This window comes from Ictidomys tridecemlineatus, chromosome 9, assembly GCF_052094955.1.
Source record: "Ictidomys tridecemlineatus isolate mIctTri1 chromosome 9, mIctTri1.hap1, whole genome shotgun sequence".
Lineage (NCBI taxonomy): Eukaryota > Metazoa > Chordata > Mammalia > Rodentia > Sciuridae > Ictidomys > Ictidomys tridecemlineatus.
This window is the reverse complement of record NC_135485.1, coordinates 93,998,122-94,020,577: the sequence shown is the minus strand read 5'-3', so window position 1 is coordinate 94,020,577 and position 22,456 is coordinate 93,998,122. Positions and strand designations below refer to the sequence as shown.

Here is a 22,456-nt window from a genome sequence, read left to right as displayed (position 1 = left end):
TAATTTAAAAATTCAGCATTTTGAAAAGCTGCTTGTTTTTTGTTATTATTCGTAGCGCTACTAGAAAATGACAGTATCCATTTGGTTACATAGAACTTTTTTTAAGCACCTAAAAGCACATACTTCTTTCTTATGAAGGTAATTTACTTTAGAAGTACATGTTATATAATTTTTCAAGTCACTCAGCAGCACAATGTTATGATAAGAATATGGTTACATTCAGAAAAAACCTAAAGACTCATTATAGTTAGCTGTGTAGTCAGGGATAGTTTAGAAAGTCTACTTTTTTTTGTACTCTGCTACAAACAATTTAACCCATTTTATGGGGCCACTCATCTAACTGTCTCCCAATATGAGTAATATATCCCGGATCAGCTGCCTGGGGTGAAAGTGTGCTTGGGGAAGGAGATAAAGCTCAATTTTGGCTTTGAGCCAATCCCTTCTCTGTTCTTAGAAAGTCCGTGAAAACATAGTACTTGTGGTAGATTCACAGAGTCATTTTTGTTGACCTTAGCCAATATCAACTGGTGCAAGTTAAGTGCAAAGTAACTTGCTAGGGGCAGAAGACCACACTGAGAGAATGGGATAAAAGTGCACTGAAAACTTGAGTTTGTTCCAAAGTAATTTATGATCCAGATGTGGAGATAGGAAGTACACAGAGAAAGCCAAAGAGCAATATCAGGTGCATAGCTCTTTGGATTTTCTCAACCAACCAAGACAGTTTTAATTTTTGAAATTGAGTCCACAATAGTTTGAGAATGTGTTCTTTTTGTATTTCAGGCTAATTCTCAAACCCCAGTTTTTAAAGGTCTCTTTTGTTGGACATTGTGAATAATGTGAATACTAAATTTATTTTTTTTTTAATTTGCTTTTTTTCTTTTTTTCTATAGGGTCAGTGCAGCCATGGAATCAGGAACCCTATATACGTGGAATAGGCACAGAGCAAGGCTGCTGGATCCCACCATCCAGTGATAAAAAGTCTAGTCTCCAGGTAATGGAGTGAAACTATCCTTGTACCTTCCTATGAAGTTGAGATGCCCCACCTTTCTGCAGTCATTATAGCCACAGAGATCCACCATGCCAAATGGAACTGACTCAGTGACAACTGGAGTAAAAAGGGAGGTCAAGAACAAACCGTGTTGATGGACAGTATATTTTTCTTTCAAAAAGTAGAATACTAAAGATTTTGGTTCCACAATCTCAATGTAACTCACCTAATCAGGGTTCTAGAGGCAGATGTGTAATTGTGCTTTTGTGTTTTCCTCCAAGCAATCCCATTTCTGATTTTCAAAGAAGTGCGACCAGGAGAATTGGGACAATTGTGCTTAATGAACTGTGATGTATTTAATAGCCAATACAGATAGATTTTTTTCTCCCCTGCACCCTCAGAATAAATCTGAGGATAAAGCAGGTTTGGTCAGTTACAAAGTAATTTCTTTGATCTGGATAGTATTCTGAACTCAATTTCATGAAATGACTGGAATATTATAAAATTACTGTTTAGATACATTGAAGGAATTTATTAACTATTGGTCCATGCTAGTAATTTTGCAGAATGAATTATCATAAATTAATGAAAAGTGCAAGAATTTACAACTTGATTTTTTGCTGAATGAGATTACTTATTTTTATATTTTTAAAATCTTTGAATGAAATCATTTAATTTTTAAAGCATTTCCCCAAAGACATCAGTATTTCTCAATCATTATTATTCTTACAGCATTATAGCATTGTTTCCCATGAAAATGTTAAATTCTTCCTTTGTGTGTTTGCACAGACTTATTTTTCACATATGAGATTGTAAGCAAATTCCCTGATTTATTTTCATTTTCATTATGGATGGCAGTTTATTCTAATTATTTAAATAAAATCACCATAAAACATAAACATTTTACTGTACTCCTGATTAAGTAGTTAATTATAATTGGTGGTGGTGATAGAGTTGAACCAAAGTGATTTGCCACCCTTATTTGCCAACCTTATTATAATTTTTTTTAAGTTTGAATCTATAACTCTGACTTCTAAAGTAAAATTTTATATTATTCTAATTAAGTATTTTCCTTGCAGCAAATGCATTGTTACTACACATAACATAACTTGCCTAATGCAATAATTTTGGATTGTTTGGGGCTTTGGATTATCTAGTTTATGCATTAACTAGTCCCTTTGTCTATTTTTGTCTTTCATTTCTCTTCAACACCCCAGATTTTGGTTATAGTAGAAAATCAGAATTAAAAAGAATTGAAACTCGTGTTTTCAAGTGGATATTTTATAGAAATTTTGGTAAAGATTTGGTGATGGGGAGGATGACCTAAGGTTTATGAGTATTAGTTAACTATTCAGTATGACATTCTTCCCAGCTAATTTTTTTAAATATTTATTTTTTAAGTTATAGGTGGACACAACATCTTTATTTTTATATGGTGCTGAGAATCAAACCCAGTGCCAGGTAGGCGAGTGCTTTACCTCTGAGTCACAACCTCAGCCCACCCCCATCTAATTAATATTTTGTTAGTGTTCTGTTTTGCTTTAATTAATAACTGATATTCTAGAGGATCAGGAGACATATTTATTTCTGATTAATTAATTGACCTCAGAAAAAGAATAGCCATAATTTCCCCCAAGTTTTTCTTTCTTTATTTGAATGTTCTTGTTGTTGTTTCCTACAAAAGTTAGCATTTTTGAAGGTTTGGATTACCTTTTTGTACTTCATACAGGATTCTGTGAATAACCAAAGAAATTACATGAAACCACACTAACACATAATATGCCATTATCTTTGAAACACAAAATCCCTGTTTGCATTTAGCTTTCAATGACTCTGATACCTTAGAAACTGGGACCATTTTAAGTCCTTCACCAGACTGTCCTTCTGCAATCTGGTCAGTTTAATGGGGGAAAAAAAATGTACTTTGTGTACTTTGGTCAATGAGTCTCCCTGAAGAGATGTCTTATCTTCTTTTCTTGCATTCTCATGTTTCCACTAGAAACATTCTCCTTTATTTATAACCTAAGTTTTAAAATGAATATTTTTGTTTTGTTGTTTTGGTGGTGCTAGGGATTAAACCCAGGGCCTTGTGCATGCTAGTCAAGCACTCTACCAACTGAGTTATATCCCCAGCCCCCATGAATATTTTTATCTAAGATATTTGATTTGATTTTTTCTAGACTGAATATTTTCATTGCCTAACTCTGATGGTCCATTGTACACAATACCTGATTGAGATTCCATTTGACTAAATGTCACTTTCTACATATGAAATGAACGTTCTGCCCTCTTTTGGCGCTCCTAATGAAAACTTAGGACACTGTGTTCTTTTGAATCCATGTGGTTCTGTTTCTACCTACTAGCTTTGATTTCTAACTAATGCCCTTTCCATGCCAATAAATGATTATTGCATAACAATTGAAAATGTGATAGGAATAAATCCTTAAACACAAGGCTGGGAGAAATAAAAACTATCTAGTCAATTTAAGTAGCTGTGACAGGCAAGATTTTATGTTTTGCTGTGTTTTTTTAATGTTTTCTTTCTTCTTCTTTTAAGTTCTTAAATGAGAAACCCTTATCTGTATTGTTTCATGTGCAGTTCAGCTCTAGGCCTGCCTGAAGCAAATACTCTTCTGCTGAGAACTTGACAGCTTCCTCTAACTAGAGCTATAGGCTAGGAACAAGAGAAACACCAGGCTTTACACATTGGTAGGTAAGCTGTAACTTTCCCAGAGTTCATTTCTGTGTATTTTTGTGATTTAGTTGGTCATCATGGTTAGATGCAGTGAAAGAGGCACAGTTGCCCAGTGAATGCTCACTCTTTCTCATGGAGATTGCTGACGGGCTGCAGATTTTCCTTATTGTTCCTTACTCTGTATTATCTCTTTAACCTTTCTGTTGACCCCAAGACATACCAGTGATCCCAGACTCACCACCAGACACAGATACATCCACATTCCATAGCTTACTCTCAGCTGCTCCACTTGGGAAGTTGGAAATGACTGGCTTCATAGCTCTCCTTGCCAACTCTAGCTTGTCCATAGGTTCCATTGTATGTTCTATGATTCCTGATCAGTCATTATACTCCAATGTTCCAAATCCCTTCTAGACCTTACTTTCCCAGATCCTTTTGTAATTATGTAAGAATTAATTTTTACAATAAATAATCATTACATAATATCTAATGATTTGCTTCCTTGATTGAACCCTGACTGATAAAACAGGCAAATGTAACTAAATATTCAAAGTACATATAATTCTCATGTTACTAAAACAGTAAGATTAGATGTTTAAAATATGTAAAAGATGAACACAAGGAAATTATATTCTGATTATTTTCACAGAAAATGCAAAATAGTCTATAGTTGAATTACCAGTTGTAATACAAATTCAATACACCTTAGTAATACTAACTAGAAAAGTAGATAAAATATATTGGTTATTATAGTAATATAAATGTGAAGTAACTATGAATAAATTTATTAGGTATCTGATTCCATTACAGAGAACATTAAAAATGGAAAAACTTTAAAGATGACCCAAAAGAAGACATATCATGTTCATGTATAGGAAGTTTTTTTAAAAAATATACATATATATTTTTTAGTTGTAGTTGGACACAATACCCTTATTTTATTTATTTATTTTTATGTGGTGCTGAGGATCGAACCCAGGACCTTGCACATGCTACAAGAGCCACAACCCCAACCCCAGGAAGTTTTAATATTATAAAATTGTCACTTCTCAAAGATATAGACTCAATAACACTTTAATAAAAATGTTACTATTTTCAATCAAACTTGAAAAATTGTTTCTAAAATGCATATGGAAAGGTCTGGTCATGTAAGTTTAGATTTATCAGGAACCTTCTGCTAAATAACTAGAAAAACTGTTAATAAAATAAAATGGATGCTGTGAAGAAGAATAGAATAAATAAAAAGAAGAACTAGATAAAATCCAAATAGTAATTCACTCAAAAACATCAGGCGATTACTAAGCAATAAGGATTTGAGGGGCTAAGCTCTTGGAGAGAACAAATGAAGACTGCAGAGGTGAACCTGACAGTGTCACTTTTCCTCTTTAAGTATTTGCTAATGTGTCAGTCACGTTATATCAGAGAAAACATTCAGCATTTGTTTTTGGGGAGATTGGCTAACTTCACATAGCATTATCTTCACCAACTTTATCCATTTACTTACAAATGCCATGATTTTATTCTCTTTTATTGCTGAGTAATATTCCATTTTGTATATATGTCACTTTTTTTTATCCATTCATCTACCTAAGGGCATCTAAGTTGGTGCCACAGTTTAGCTATTGTGAATTGTGCTGCTATAAACATTGATGTAGCTGTGTCCCTGTAGTATGCTGTTTTTAAGTCTTTTGGGTCTAGACTGAGGAGAGGGTTAGCTGGGTCAAATGGTGATTCTGTTCCCAGTTTTCCAAGGAATTTCCATACTTCTTTCCAAATTGGCTGCACCAATTTGCAGTCCCACCAGCAAAGTATGAGTGTACCTTTTTCCCCACATCCTCGACAACACTTATTGTTGTTTGTCTTCGTAATAGCTGCCATTCTGACAGGAGTAAGATGAAATCTTAGAGTAGTTTTGATTTGTATTTCTCTTATTGCTAGTGATGATGAACATTTTTTCATATATTTGTTAATTGATTGTATATTCTTTTCTGAGAAATGTATGCTTAAGTCCTTGGCCCATTTATTGATTGGGTTTTTTTTATATATTTAGCTTTTTGAATTCTTTACATACCCTAGAGATTAATGTGTGAGGGATAAAATTTGCTCCCAAGATGTAGGCTTTCTATTCACCTCACAGATTTTCTTTCTTTCTTTCTTCCTTCCTTCTTTCCTTCCTTCCTTCCTTCCTTCCTTCTCTCTCTCTCTCTCTCTCTCTCTCTCTCTCTCTCTCTCTCTCTCTTTCTTTCCCTCTTTCTTTCTTTCTTTTTGCTGAGAAGAAAATTTTTGTTTGAATCCATCCCATTTATTGATTCTTACTTTTAATTCTTGTACTATAGATGTCTTATTAAGGAAGTTGGGTCTAACCCGACATGATGAAGGTTAGGGCCTGCTTTTTCTTCTATTAGATGCAGAATCTCTGATTTAATTCCTAGGTCCTTGATCCACTTTGAGTTGAATTTTCTAGATAGGGCAGAGGGGTGGGAGGGGAAGAGAGGGAACAGGGGGTTAACAATGATGGTGGAATGTGATGGACATCATTATCCAAAGTACATGTATGAAGACGTGAATTGGTCTGAACATACTTAATGTATGTTGTATAATGAGAGCTATAAAAAATTGTGCTCTCAGGCTGGGGTTGTGGCTCAGTGGTAGAATGCTCACCTAGCATGTGCAAGGCCCTGCATTCGATCCTCAGCACCACATAAAAATAAATAAATAAAATTAAGATATTGTGTCTAACTATAACTAAAAGATAAATATATTTTAAAATGTACTCTATATGTGTAATATGAATTTAATGCATCCTGCTGTCATTTATTTTTAAAAATTCACCCTGTATCCCATGAATATGTATAATTACTATGTTAATTAAAAATAAAATTTAAAACGCCTAAAAAATTATTTGCGAATGTGAAAACAACAGGCTGAAAGGATATGCAAAGAATTATAAAAATGGAGAAAAGCTTGTGATAGTCTTATGGGACTAGGAAACAAAATTCATAATTTAGCATCTGCAGAAGAAGAGTAGCCCTTATAACTAATCAAAGCTTTCATATAAGATCTTTGAATAAAAAGCTAACTGAAGCAATTCCATCCTCACAGAGATATAAATTCAAATTAGGTTATTCCAAAATAGAATTAAGGTGATTGAAATCTTTAATTTTGGTGCCAGCAAGAGTGGACCATCTCTGGAGGAACATAATGACATTCAGAATCTCTGATTTCTTTAATTTTTTATATACAAAATTGCCCTCAATAAAAAAAAACCAATAATAATACTAGACAAGTGAGAGAATTAGCGAAAAACCAAAAGGGAAAGAAAGCAACAATAAAACAAAAAAAAAGTCAATTAAGCAAACTTTTGGGAGAATCAGTTATTTAATTTATCAGACAAAGTTTGTAAAATAACTTAGGTTTACATATTGGAGAATACACAGAATAAGAAAAAGAATTTCAGTAAGAACTTGAATCTGTAAAGGTTATAAACTGGATCCAAGCATGTTGGCAGGGACATGGGAGGCTAAGGCAGGAGGATCACAAGTTTGAGGCCAACTTCAGCAACTTAGCAAGACCCTATCTCATAATTTTAAAAATGGGCTGGGGATTGAGCTCAGAGGTAGAGGGCTGGGTTCAATCTCCAGTTCTTCGGAAAATAAAACAAAACAAACATACAAAATGATAAAACAATAACTGAAGAAGAGAGATAATGAAAGTAAAGCAATATTTGAAGAGATAATGTATGAAAACACTCTAAAAATGAAAATAGTAAAAAATTAAAATGAAAAATAATAAACCACATTAAAAAATACTATAAAACCAAACAGAACAAGTAGAAACAAAATGAATAGAACAAAGAAAATAGGGAAAATTTAAAAGCACTCAGAAATAAGAAACATTACTTTCAAATGAAAAATAATAAAACAGATGACTGATCAATAGAAATGATGAAAGTTAGAGGGAAATAGGATATGTTTAAGATATTTAAAGACCTAGAATTCCTAATTCATCAAAAATGTTCAAAAGTGAAGGCAAAACCAAGACTTTAGAGAACAAACACCTAAAGACACTAGAACACCTACCTGTACCAACACAGATTTTAAAGGGAAGTTTTCAGGCAGAAGTAAAATGATCCCAAATAGAATCAAGTAAATATGGCAAAAAATGAAGAGCAATTGAAAGGCTCAATATTTAGGCAAATATAAATAGATATAGACCCTGTGTGAAAAATTGGAAAGTTACTGGTAAAGAAGAATTAAATAGGAGGACTTGATTTTCAGACATTGGAAATTATTGTAATGCAGATGATAACTAAGAAATGTGGTACTGTTGCAGGACAGACAAGTAGATGAATGAAATAAAGATCTATACAGAGAAACTCAAAAGATGACTGAGTGGGCAATGTACATCAGTGCATAAAAATGGACTATTAGTAAATACTGCTAAGAAGATAAATTATCCATTCACAAAGTAATACAGATTCCTACCTTACAGTGAATATCAACTCAGGTAGATATTTAGATACATTTAAATTTGGGAAGCAAAACTGTAAAGTTTTGAGAAGAATTTATTGGAGCATGTTTTAATAATGTTAGGGGAAAGAAGAATTTCTTAAATAAGACCCAGAAAAGGAAAATATTAATAAGTTGTTGTTAAAATTAAGAACTTCTCCTCCTAAAAGTGGACCATAAAGAGGGTAAAAAGTATAAGATTTAAGCTTTGAAAATAAATTTTTAATAGATAAAACTGACAAAGGAGCATATAAATCTAGAAGTAATAAACACTTCCAATAGTCAATAGGAAAAATACAATAGAAAAATGGTTATAAGAGGGAAGACAGGGAAATGGTAGGGAATGATATTTGTCCAAATTATATTGTTACACGTGTGCATCCTAGTATACAACTATCATGCATCAATAAAAACGTGGAAACAATGTAGAGAAAAAAAATAAAAGACACAAATGCCACAGCAAAAGATGATCAATCACAGTAACCAGTACAATGCAAAATAAACAAGGAGATACCATTTCATATCTAGTCATGGGCAAACCATTTTAAAGAAAGTGGATACTCCATCCTCCCACACACTGCTGGTGGGGGTGTTAGTTGATGCACTCACTGTGACATTGTTCACTACAGGCTAACACGTTCAGATCCTACAAGCAACCAATTCTTATCTGAGATAGATATCCCAGAGAACCTCATATACATGTACATCTCAAAGTACAAATGAAAGTTCGTGATACCAAAAAAAAAAAAGAAGAAGAAAAGAAAAACAAATGGAAGCCATACAAAGTCATCAATGATATCATGGATTTTTAAAATGGGATTTTATTATGGAATACTGCATAGCACTTAAAATAAGTGAGTTGTAGCTGTGCATGTGAAAATGGATTAATCTGAAAAGCAGGACTGCAAATTGGTGCAACCACTTTGGAAAGCGGTATGGAGATTCTTCAGAAAACTTGGAATGGAACCACCATTTGACCCAACTATTCCATTCCTCGGTCTATATCCAAAGGACTTAAAATCAGCATACTATAGTAATGCAGTGACATCAATATTTTTAGCAGCTCAATTCACAATAGCTAAACTGTGGAAGCTCTTCAATAGATGAATGGATAAAGAAACGGTGGTATATATACACAATGGAATATTACTCGGCATTAAAAGAGAATAAAATTATGGCATGCAGATAAATGGATGGAGTTGGAAAATATTATACTATGCAAAGTAAGCCTATCCCCAAAAAATAAAGGCCAAATGTTTTCTCTAATTAATGGAGGCTGATCCATGATGGGGGTGGGGTATGTGTGGGAAGAATGGAGAAAGTTTGGATTGTGTAAAGGGCAGGGTGGAGAGGTGTCATGGGGGTAGGAGAGATGGTAGAATGAGATGGACATCATGACCCTAGGTACATGTATGATTGCATGATTGGTGCATCTCTACATCGTGTAATTCTCAACCAGAGAATTGAAATGTAGTGCTCCATTTGTGTACGATGAATTGAAATGCATTCTGCTGTCAGGTATAACTAAGTAGAACAATTTTCTTAAAAAAGTGTTTATTCAATATTAGCTAATCAGAAAAACAAGAAAGAAGCAACTTTTACAAACCAAATAATTCATTTATAAAGTTCATAAGCAGGAAAAAATGTCGTTTATAGATGCAGGTTTAAGTGGTATAATTACAATGCAAAGCAAGTGAATTATTGGCAAAGAATTCATCAGGGTAGTTGTCTTTGGCACTAAAAAAGAAGGCTTTTTGATGGGTACTCCAGCACTTTGGAGCCTGGTTGTGTTCTAAGTCTCAGTGGCAAGCATGTGGGTGTTATTATTTCTCTGTGGAGTGTTGGTATACATTTATTTTCACTTCTCTTGTATGATACATTTCAACAGAAGAGCAGAAAGAGCACGAAAGAAATTGTCCTTGAATTCTATTGAGCAGTTCATGGATTCCAAAGCAGAATTATTCACATTCCTTACATTCACTGGGGCTGGGTTTGCTGAACTCTGGCTCCCTGAAGCCACAGAGCACACATGCTGGATTAACATGCTTCTGAGCTGGGAATTTCCCCCTACCATTACAAGAACCCAAAAGAAGGGCAGAAGATGCTATTTGCCACACCCCTTGAACACTTTTGACAAATAGAGGGATAAAGAAGAATGAGATAATTGAAGATCTGAGGAAAGAAGGGCTGTGTTAGCCCAAGAGACAATGCAGAAAATTTTAAAAATTGGCATTGGGAATTTCATAAGAAATTATTTGGTTGAGGATAATAAACAATAATGTGCATGATTATGATGCAAAGGAGCACTCAAACTCTGTTGCTTTGTTTTGCTCTGATCTTCTGATTTTCTTCTATTAGTTTAAGTTGACCTTCAACAATCCATTGTTTGGAGTTTCCCCTTTCAGTTTTAAATGCTGCTTTTCAAATCAGTGTGCAAGCTATTTGTATTTGCTAAATTATGAAGCAGGTTCATAAGCAATGCATATGTTTGTCCTGAGCTGGGAATTATAATGAAACTGTCTGTACTTCCTGAATTCATGAAATAATGGATAAGGATAATTTTTAAGAAATTAAAATAAAAAACCAAGATAACAAATGGCAAGAAGCAGAAGCTTCCTTCCACAATCTGGCTTTAAAGTTCTCTTCCTCTAACAACTTTTTCAATTCGCTACTGTATTATAACTCTCAGAACCAGCTTTGCTCCCTTATCACTTCAAAATCATAGTTTTCTTTCAGTTCATCTCTTGGATTCCAAATGACTTTTTATTCCCGCACAATTGTTACCATCGTCTTGTTCAAACACTGTTGTAAAACTCAGCAGAGTTCTCAGAGAATAAGAGGAATGAAAAATCTGGACCTCAAGGATTGTACATGATACATGAAAGAAGAGCCTTTGTGATCCTGGCCCTGCAACTGGAGAATCTGAGAGATGATATGTACCAAAGTCCTTTCCTGTCTCTCTGAAGAGAATCTTCTGACTTCAGTTTCTAACTCAACCCTTGCAGGAACAGGGAGCTTAACAACTGTGATGCTGTTAAAATTGTAAGGAATTTCTTCCTCTGGTGAGTATCATAGCTGGGTTAGCTCCAACCTCAAGGAGACTAATTCCTCAAATATTTAAAATAGTGTCTTATTTCAAGACATGTCTCCAGAAAGTTTTCTCTTCTAAATGTCAACTATTACTACTTCTGATGCCCATCCTTCCATTATGTTTTCAGACTTTGTAGACATAGTTTCAAACTAGGCCAATGCCCCTTCTTTGGAGGCCTCCTTTCTAAAGTAAGGAGCTCAAACTGAGCACCAGACTCCAGATGGAGCCCCAAATCCTGGGGAGCACTAGGCAGTTTATTTCCTCTTTTACATTTTATTTTAAATTTTGGTAGAAGCTAAATGACACAGAAATGTCATATAAAAATAATAAGGGATTAGCATTAAGACCCCACTGGAGCTAACTGCCCTAAGGGTGTTGATCATAAAGTTACCACAGTTTACCAGACATCCATCCAAGATGTTAAATGAAATATCCCTGAACTCCAAGGGGATGAAGAGGAGCCTGGGGAGCCTAAGGAGCTGGGGCTACTCCCTTTTTCCCTCATCCCAAGTCGTCTTGTCTCTGCTTCTCTCTGAAGGTCTGTCTTGCTCCTCCTCTTCTCTGGGCAAAGCGCCTTTGCATGCAGGACATTTATGGGTTTTTTATACCATTGGTTTGCCTGTGTTCCATTGTGCCGTGAAACTAACCTACTGCAAACTCCATACAACCTTTCATCTTGCATGTCTTCAACCCCATCCCCATCCTGCTTAGTGTCTCTTCAACTTGAATGTCCACAAAGTTACCTGGGGGATTTTGTTAAAATTCAAATCATGGCTCAACAGATGCACAGGGAAAGTCAACATTTTTAACAAGCTCCCTGCTGACATGGATGCTGCCTGTCTACAGGTCACACTGAATAGAAAATGAATCAGGCTGCAACTCATTCACTTTCCCAGCTTCCCAATGCCAACTTCTGGGAAGAGGCAATTTTACTCTCTTGGTCCAGCTGTTGGATTGAATTACCCTGGATTGGGTTGTTTTCTTGGTCCAACTAGCCATTGGCAGAGGAAAAAAGGTACCTGACACATGGACTCCTTGATGGGCCCTTTTGGCAAGAGCTGTGGGTAGATTGAGTAGTTGAAAATCTAAAATACCCCTACAACCGGGGTCACTTCTCAATTATTTTTATATAAATGGCTCATAAACCAAATTTTGTGCGTCTTACATTTGTGCAGTTTTTCTGATGGAAAAAGCCAAAATATAATTGGTATGGTTCTGATTGCTTTTGAACCCTATTTACACTGTGAAGTTAAACCTGTTTCTGATGTTTGTGCGAACCCTGCCTGTGCCCATCAAATTAAAATATTCCAGAAAAGAAAATATTATAAATTATCCTCTGAAAGACAGGTTTTCATATTTTATTTATTTCATTTCATTTATTTCTTTTTGGAGATTGAATCCGGGAGCACTTTGCCACTGGACTACATCCCCAGTCCTTTTAATTGTTTTATTTTGTGACAGGTTCCTGCTAAGTCGCTAAGGCTGGCCTGGAACTTGCAATCCTTCTGCCTCAGGAGATCACAGGCTTGCTGGGATCACAGGCATACAACACGGCACCAGCACACATATTCATATTTAAAATTCTGTTCTTCTGTCATTCCAATGAGGTTTTGGAGTAAGGGAAAGTCTTGCTCTCCGTTAGCTGTTCTAAAGAAGGAATAATTTATATTGCTTTTCTTCTTCTTTTTTTAGACTCTGTTTCAGACCCTAAACTCGGGGCTAGCCAGTCTTCACTTATATGAAATTTGCAATTATTATGGTCAAATAACTCTTTTCAAGAGCTTCTCCAGGTGGGCCAGTATGGCCCTTTGTGGAGTCAGTGGAGTGATTTCCAAGTTGTGCACTTCATATCTATGAGGTGACATTGGAGACATTCATACTAATATCTCTACCCTCCATCATCCCTGCCACCCCCACCAGCCATGTAGGATGCTGACTTCCTCAGTATGCTGGGACTGTGGGCAACACTTTACTTTTACTCACTGATTTAGATACTCTCCCCTCCTGACACCAATTGGCTCCAAAGTTTTGTAATTTCAAGTACATAGGTAGTTTCTAAGGAGAGAAGTACTTGAAGGAGAGTGCAATGCAGAGCAAATGACAGGGATGAATGACACAGGATAATGAGCAAGTTCTCTGGCATGCATTTGGGGAAGGTAAAGTGATTCTGCTTGGAGAGCTTAGGAAGAAATCCTATAGCAATTCATTTCCACCCTGGATTGTTGGGGTTGGTCCTACTGTGCATTCACTTTTATTTTTTTCAACTAGTCCTAAAAAAAAATTATGTGATCCATTTGGGGTTTGCAAGAGGGCTTCCATAATTCAGAGTTCTGGCACACTCATTTAATCAGAAACTTGGCTGCTTTTTCTTCTCTTTATTTTGTCAATTAAGGCCTAGCCACAATGGATAGATTCATTCTGGATGTAAAGAAAATCAAAGTACTCTCAGAGATTTGTTGGGCCAAGGAGACATTCACATGGGACCACTTTAGAGATCAGTTTCCAAGCCTCATGAAAAATAAATGGCAGTGTCCTTGTGTGAGTCTGTTAGCATCTGTACTCTGCATTATGCATGACCCTCACCATGTTTGTGGTGTATCTATTTATCCCACTGTTCAACAAGGATTTTCCATTTTTGCCAAATAGTAGATATCAAGATCAAGTACATTGTTGCTCACTCTGGTTTTCTTGGCAGGAGTTGCTCTTTCTTTTTCTTTCTTAAGCCATCTATAAGTAATCTTTGTTTGGTATAACCACAGAGGTTAGGCCTATTCCCTTAAGGGGTAGTTTTGGAGGCTTATAAAATTTCTCTAGTCTTAATATTTGCTTGATATTTTTTCTTTTTAAATCACTGTCCTTTTTTAAAAAAATTCAAATGTCATCACTTGTCTGTTGAAAGTAATTAATAACTAGAACTCTGATGTAGATGTTACAAGAAAGCAACATCAACAATAACAACCGAGACAGAAAACAAAAAAACACCCAAAGATCAGATTCCTCCTCTTTGTTAGCTTATACATAGTACCAGATATGCAGACAACATTGCAGGATCTTTTTAAAACAGCAATTTATTAATTTTAATAATATAATTTGTAGAATGGAAGCTTGCATTTGAATTAAAGTTCCAATAAGCAGGCATAATATTTGCCTAATTAGGGAGATTTCTGCATTTTATAGGCCCTGAATTTTTGGATAACATAGCAGATAGAAAGTCCATGTGCCATTTTTCTTTTCTTCCAGATTTAATCTATGATAATAGCTATTCAATCTCTTCCAGACTGCTGAATATTTGTCTTTATGGCATTTTTTGTTCTTGGTCAAGACAATAATTGCCATTGCTAAATTTTTTTTTCATTTTGTTTATTCAGTTTGTACTCCAAATCTTCTATTCTAATTTGTTTTCTATGGCTTGCTCTGCTGCTCCTAGATTGCTCAATTTGTTCCCATTAAGGACTGCTTAAATCTTGTGAATAGCAGTCATTAATTTAACAGAAAAAAATATTTTGGTCCAAATCACTATCGATTTGAGTTGTCACTAGATTTAAAGATATGATAACTGCAAACAACTGAGCCTTTCCTACTGGACTTGGTGTCTTTGGCAATGGTATAAGTGGCAGCACTTGGGAAACTTACAAAGTTCTACAGAACTTTACATTGTCAGCTTTTTTCCACCATGCTCTTAAATTGGAGACATATTTGTGCAGTGACCAAGACCTCCAGAAGCCAAATCCCTCTTTTCCTAAAGAACAACTTTCATGATGAAGAATAGAGCTCATTTACAAATTCTAGTCAGTTGTTTCTTTGTTTCAGAAAAAGCTTGGAATTGAGACAAATTGGAGGAAATATATAATTTTTGACAGGAAAAGCTGAGAGAAGGATAGGAACTATAATTTTTTTTTCCTTCAGCTTTATGGGCTTGCATAGAGCTGGGATAATATTCATTTGCAATTCTAGACATCAAGGAGAGGAAATGTCTGCTACGGCCTGGTCTGCAGGCTGCAAGTATGGACTACCACAGGTGGTGGGCAGAGCTTTTAAGTGGTGCCCATATGAACAGTTCATCTTAGTGGGTAAATGTTTATTTTTCATCCAATATTTTATTATAAAAATTTTCAAAATACTGTCAAGTGGAAAGAATTTTACAGTAAATAACCATAAAACCATTTAGATCCTACCATTAACATTTTATTTTATCATATCTCCTCTCTGCCCCTTGATTAAATTGTCAGTCTGTCTTAGTTTTAATGCAATTTATGGTAAATTGCAGATGACAATAATATGCCTCCAAAATATGTCAGCATGCAAATCGTTAATGAAGAGTTTGATATTTGTTTATAATTTTTATTTCAGAGTAAAATTTACTGAGTTTGACAAAATGGATACATACACTTTGTTGTGTAAGTCTTCTTTCACTCAGTCTGATTTCTTTCTCCATCCCTATTGTTTTATACACCAGAATGCATTCATTTTTATTGCTAATAGTCCATTATGTAAATATGGCACAGTTTGTTTCATTATCTGGTATGTTTTTAGTTTCAAGCTATTATTTTAATTAATTAATTAATGTATAATTATAATTAATTTAGTAATTAATAATTAATTAATTTTAAATTAATAGAGCTGCTGTGAACATTTTAATTCTTTAGGTAGAATTGTAATTGTAGGGTCATAGGATGTGTGTACATTTTCAGCTAAAAATCTATATATAGTATTATTTTTATTAGAGCATTATAATTATACAAAGTGTTGGGTTCGTTTAGGCAAAATCATACATGCAAAGCATTTGATTTCAACCCCCATTCCACCTTTTCCTCCCCTCCTCGCCCCTATATATAATGATTTTGTTAAATTTATTCCGTATTTCCTACCCTTTCCCTTCCTTCCTCTCTGGCTCCCTCTCTTCTCCTCCTTCTATTTTACTGGTCTTCCCTATATATTTATGATATCTGATCTCCCCTGGATGATCTTCTTTCCCTTATCTTGCTCTAGTTTTCACATGAGAGAAAATACCCCATCCTTCATTTTCTTGGACTGAATTATTTCACTTAGCCTGGTATTCTCCATTTCCATCCATTTACTGGTAAATGCCATTATTTCATTCTTTTATATGACTTGAGTAAAACTCCATTGTATGTGTATACCACGTTTTCTTGATCCATTCATATTGGCAGGCACCCGGGCTGATATCATAATTAGGCTATTGTGAATTGTGTTGTAATAAATGTTGAGTTAGCCGTATTGTTATAGTATGCTGATTTTAGTTCCTTTGGATAAATATCAGGGAGTGGTATAGCTGGGTCATAGGGTGGTTCCATTCCTAGTTTTTTGAGGAATCTCATACTGCCTTCTGGAGTTGTTATACTAGTTTCCAGTCCCAACAACAATGTAAGAGTATACCTTCCCCCACATCCTTGCCAGCATTTATTATTGTGTTCTTTTTTAATTTTTTTTTTAGTTGTCAATGGACCTTTATTTTATTTATTTATATGCAGTGCTAAGAATTGCGCCCAGTGCCTCACACATTCTAGGCATGTGCTCTACCACTGAGCTACAACCCCAGCCCCTATTATTTTGTTCTTAATAATTGCCATTCTCATGGTATAATGTGAAATCTTAGTATAGTTTTGATTTGCATATCCCTGATTGCTAGAGATGTTGAAAATTTTTTTATATATTTGTTGGACATTTGTGTTTCTTCTTTTGAGAAATTTCTGTTTAGTTCTTTTGCCCATTTATTTATTGGGCCATTTTGGGTTTTTTGTTTGTTTTATTTGCTTCCCCATCCCGAATTGAGTTTTTGAGTTCTTTATATATTAATACTTTGTCAAAGGAGTTGTTGACAAATATATTTTCTGATTCTGTAGGCTTTGTCTTCATGCTCTTGATCATTTTCTTTGCTGTGCAGAAACTTTTAAATTTGATGGCATACCACTTATTGGTTCTTGTTTTATTTCTGGTCCTTTAGGGGTCTCATTGAGGAAGTTGGTGCCTGCACCTATATGATGGAGAGTTGACCTTATGTTTTCTCCTACCAGTTGCAAGGTTTTTGGTCTAATTCCTAAGTATTTGATTTATCTTGATTTAATTTTCTTGCAGGGTGAGAGACAGGGATCTAATTTCATTCTTTTACATATAGGTATCCAGTTTTCCCAGCACTATTTGTTGAAAAAATTGTCTTTTCTTCAACATATATTTTTGGCACGTTTGTCAAGTATGATGTGGCTGTAAGTGTGTATTTGTGTCTTCTATTCCATTGGTTATGTCTACTTAGATGCCAACACCATGCTATTTTGTTACCATAGTACTGTAGTAAAATTTGTGTACCACTTTTCTTGCTTAGAATTGCTTTGGCTATTCTGGGTCTCTTATTCTTCCAAATGATTTTAAGGACTGGTTCTGTAGTTCTGTGAAGAATGTCATTGGTGTTTTGATGGGGATTGCATTGAATCTGCATATTGCTTTTGGTAGTATGGCCATTTTGACAATATTAATTCTACCAATCCAAAAACATGGGAGGTTTTTGTTAATTTCATCTTCTGAGATTTTCTTTTTTTCTTCAGTGTTTCATAGTTTTCATTATAAAGAGCTTTCATTTTCTTGATTAGATTAACTCCCAGAATGTGTTTCCCCCTTGAGGTTATTATAAAAGAGGTGGCTTTCCTGATTTCTTTCTCTAGTAATCTTCTGGTAGAATTCTTTGGGTCTTCTAGATACATGATTATGGTCAGTAAAGAGAGGTAATTTGACTTCTTCTTTTCCTACCTGTAGGATACTTGGGATACTTGTATTTTTTTAATTTCATGAGAAAAAGAATTATTTCTAAAATAGTCGTATCACTTTATATTCCCACTAACAATGTATGAGAGGTTCAGTTTTCCTGCACAGTCTTTAATTTTATCAATTTGTTGATGAGAGTGGGTTTTCATTATGGTTAATTTGCATATCCCAGGTGTTTTATTTTTAATATCACTTAGAAAAAATACCATTAGAATAGCAAGTCCATGGTTGCAGGGCAGACTAAAACATGAATCAATTTAAGATAGTTAAATTAAAATACCAGATAACTAATAGAGGTGGCTTATGGATATCACAAAATTTGTGGAAGTGGTCTATAAATATGTGAAGTTTGAAAAATGATTTTACAGAGGAGGCAAATTCTCCAAACTTCCTCTATTCCCATGTGGATTGTTTTTGACCAAATGAAAAAAAAATTAATGGGAAAATATCTTTTAAATTCTTATTTACCATCACTCACTACAGGGTCATTAATCTGAGATTAGGATGCTATGTATTAAAAGGGAAAATCCTTAGACCAACAATGTCAAGTAGAGTGTATTTGACTTCAGAAAAACAAAGCGAAACAAAATATAAAGGATTTGTGACTCAGGCAGCCTTCAGAGCCAGAACAGCTTCTGAGAAACATGATCTGATAACATTTATTGGAAGTGGAATTGAAGTATAGAGAAAGCTTAACTGGTTACAGCTTACTTGATTAATTGGTTGCAGGGCCTCTTGCAGTTAACTAAACCTGGGTCACTGTGATTAAACTCTATATTGGTTTAGTCTGTTGGGCCAGTGTCAGAATCTAATCCAACTCTATGGCCTCTTATACATTTAACATACGTAAGCCCAAGGAGAAAAATATTTCAGTTATCACCCCTGCTGTTGAGAACAGGCTTCAAATATGTCGTTGTATAAAACTCAAAGAGTATGATTTTATAAAATCAGACTAGCAAGGTGGAAATTTGTGTATGTTTTGTAGTCAGCCTGCTGGGTTTGATCCTTGGCTTCACCACTTACTAGTCAGTGGCCGTGGCAAACTACTACTCTGTGCTTCTGTTTCCTCATCTACAAGATATGACTAATGACAGTATCCATTTGGGTAAAAATGTGTCAACAGCACACAGTAATCAGCACTGAATTCAGGAGTGAGTTACTACTTTTATTGTTGTAGGATAACCAATCAGGGCCAACACATCCAACCAAGGAAATAGACACGGGAATCAATACCTCCAAAAAGCAGAAAGGGGGCTGAGGATGTAGCTCAGTTGGTAGAATGTTTGCCTGGCATGCACAACGCCCTGGGTTCAAACCCTAGCACCACCAAAAACAAACAAACAAACAAACAAACAAACAAAAAACAGAAAGACTTGCAGCTTCTGGAATGGGCAGATATCATTTTCCTTTTCTCCTAATGTAGCAACTTGCTCTTCCTCTGGGCAACAACAGCCCTTCCCAATTCTCAGTGTGAGGCTGACCCTATTTCTTGGCCATGTGATCTGGGTCGGCCAATCAGTGTTTCCCATCACATTCTCTTTGGTCCAAAGATGGACACTTGATCTCAGTCAGAATAATCATACTCAATCATGGGAATTCTGCTGGAGCTATTGAGAAAGACTACCTCCCTTTCTTTCTCCTAGAGTTACTAAGCTGATAAGACATAATGATGCTGCTACTGGGAGCCATTTTGCGTCCTCTGGGGAGAGTCTGTCTGAGACTGATTTCCAGAGGGAAATGCAGAGCTGGAAGAGAAACAGAAAGAAAAAGATGTCTACTGACATCATTTGCTCTCTGGCTCCAGCTATATTGATCTGACCTTTCTGGCTATAGACTCAATTTTACCTTTTTTTGACTAAACCGGTTTGAGTTTAGTTTCTGTCGTTTGTAACTGAGAATCCTCATGAGAACATTTTTCTTATGATCAAGGGCACTTTTTTTTTTTTTTTGTAAGAGGATTTCCTCAAGCTATAGGGGTTTTGCTGTGTTTATGTAAATGTTTTTCTTCTCTGAAACTTCTGTGGATGGTTTTTCTCCATCACATAGAGACTCAGACAGAACCAAGTTTATGAAATAACCAGATAGATTAGGAGACAGGTTGGAGAGAAATTATACCAATTAGTTCATTGTGAAAGAGTCGTGGTTGCTGAGGAAGAGGCTCATTGATTATCAGGGTCATCTGGATTTCATGGTCTGAGTGAGCTGGAACGGAGTAGTTTGGGGACTGACAACATCTACAGTACTGCCTTGTAGATGTTGCCCTGGAACTGCAAATGGGGTGGGGGATATAAAAATAGGCTGCTTTACTCTTTCAGTCTGCCTCTCACAATTGTTGCCACTGAGAATTTTAGAAACTGCCTGCAGATCTCAATCTTTGATAACACTTCTGATAATAATCCTACCTTTTACTCCCGGACTAAGACTCCTATAAACATGATGTAATCATCTGATTTCAATTGGCCCAGCCATCTGGAAAAGGTGCCTTTCAATCATCCTCTTGCACTGGAACTAAGCCTAAGATTACCACGTCTATATTTAGTGACTTCTAATCACAGTATCAATAAATATGGCTTCTCATTGCAAAGCTGGATAATTGCACTTATTCTTGTTAGCATCTCATGTGCCTCAAAGAGTAATTACAGGTAATGAAAAAGTTTATGTTCAAAGGATTGTGCATGTTATTGAATGATGAATGGAGAGTGCTTGAGAGGTGTCACAGGGGTTAATCACTGAGGGCTGAAGCTGCCTGCATTTGCATAGTTAAGGAAGAACCTGCAGGAGCTCTTCCATGGTTGCAGTCACTCCAACTCCATACTGGTGAAAACCTAACCACTAAGGTGGAGTGAGGGAGGGTAGGGTTGGTTGTATGTGTGTAAGAGTCAGTAAAACCACGATTTTCTGGCTTCAGTCTATTCTCTCTTCACTTGACGTATTTATTAATTTTTATATTCAACTCATTCCCTCATTCAAAAAAAAAAATTTTATTGGTTCTTTTAGGTTATACATCACAGTAGAATCTATTTTGCTGTAATTTATCCAAGCATGGAATATATCTTATTCTAATTAGGATCCCATTCTTGTGGATGTACATAATGGTGAGATTCACTGTGGTGTATTCATATATGTACATAGGAAAGTTATGTCAGATTCATTCCACTGTCTTTCCTATTCCTATCCTCTTCCCTTCTCTTCATCCCTCTTTGTCTAATCCATTGAACTTCTATCCCCTTCCCTCCTATTGTGGGTTAGCATATACATATCAGAGAAAACATGTGACCTTTGAGATTTTTTGGAATTGTTTTATTTCATTAAAAAAAAATTTGAGATGCCGTTTATGTTGCAGGGATTCTATGAAGTGCTGGATATAAAATGAGGCTGTCTTTCCAAGGCTTGTAGTCTATCCATTTGGGGAGAGAAATGTTAAACCACACTTGGTGATGATAATGGCAGAGCCAAGTTCCAGTGAGATGTTGGAACCCATCCCTATCTACGGGGGTCATGATAGGTTTTTTTTCCCCCCTGGCACAGGGAATTGAACCCAGGGGCATGTAACCATTGAGCAACACCCTCAGACCTTTTTATTTTTACTTTGAGACAAGATCTTGCTAAGTTTCTGAGGCTGAACTGTGATCCTCCTGTGTCAGCTTCCCAAGGCCTGGGATTACAGGTATGTGCCCCTGTACCAGGACAGGCTTTCTTGAAGATCTGACTTTGAAGCTGAGACTTAAAGGAGGAGTTAGATCAGGAGGAAGGAAGCAATAGAAAGTGTGAAGGCCCTGGGATGGGAATCAGCTGGCTCCTTGGAAGAACTAGAGAACTTTGGAGTGGTTGGAGGAAGGATGATATTGTAGATGCAGCTGGAGAGGTGGAGTGGGTCTGGGGTAGGTGAGATTCTTGGCCCTGGGGAGAAGGTTGGACTTCACTTAAAATTTCCTAGTGCCCAAACACTGGCAGATTTGATGGGAAATTTTTATGGTTGGCACTTTGGTAGTTTCAGATACACATGAGATTCATTTCATTTTATTTTGTAATTTTAATCACTATGAAAAAATAGATGGAAGAATTTAGTTAAAAAAAATTAATAAGTAGGTCAACAAGAGCAGAGAATTTAAAAGAAAGGGGGTGGGAATTTTCTTTGTTCCATTATATTATTTTAGAAGCATGCCCCCCCATCCTCTTCAATTCATGTTTTAGAAAATAGCAATCAAAATTTGTGAACACTTTGTGAAGTAGTTGTCTTTCCAAACTTCATGAAAATTGCAAGGCTATAACTGTAAGATTTAAGAGTCTATTTTAGAATAAGCCAATATTTAGAAGGCAGTAACTGGAATATTCGAACTTTATGGTAGCTAAAAGCATGAGCTGTGGACTCAGGTCAATATGTTCATATCCAGCCT

The 22,456-nt window shown here is 35.6% G+C and overlaps 1 protein-coding gene across 5 annotated transcripts in view; it reads left to right on the top strand.

Moving 5' to 3' along the window:
- The window catches only part of Egf (epidermal growth factor), an 87,673-nt gene extending 83,505 nt beyond the window's left edge, over nucleotides 1-4,168 (top strand). For all 5 annotated transcript variants that reach the window (XR_013426025.1, XM_078021811.1, XM_078021810.1 and 2 more), the window contains one exon: nucleotides 891-4,168. Coding sequence is in view for 4 of the 5 variants with exons in the window: in XM_078021810.1 (XP_077877936.1) it covers nucleotides 891-1,003 (113 nt within the window). In the remaining variant the exon portion in view is untranslated. The remainder of the gene's footprint in view (nucleotides 1-890) is intronic.
- The last annotated feature ends 18,288 nt before the right edge of the window (nucleotides 4,169-22,456 follow it).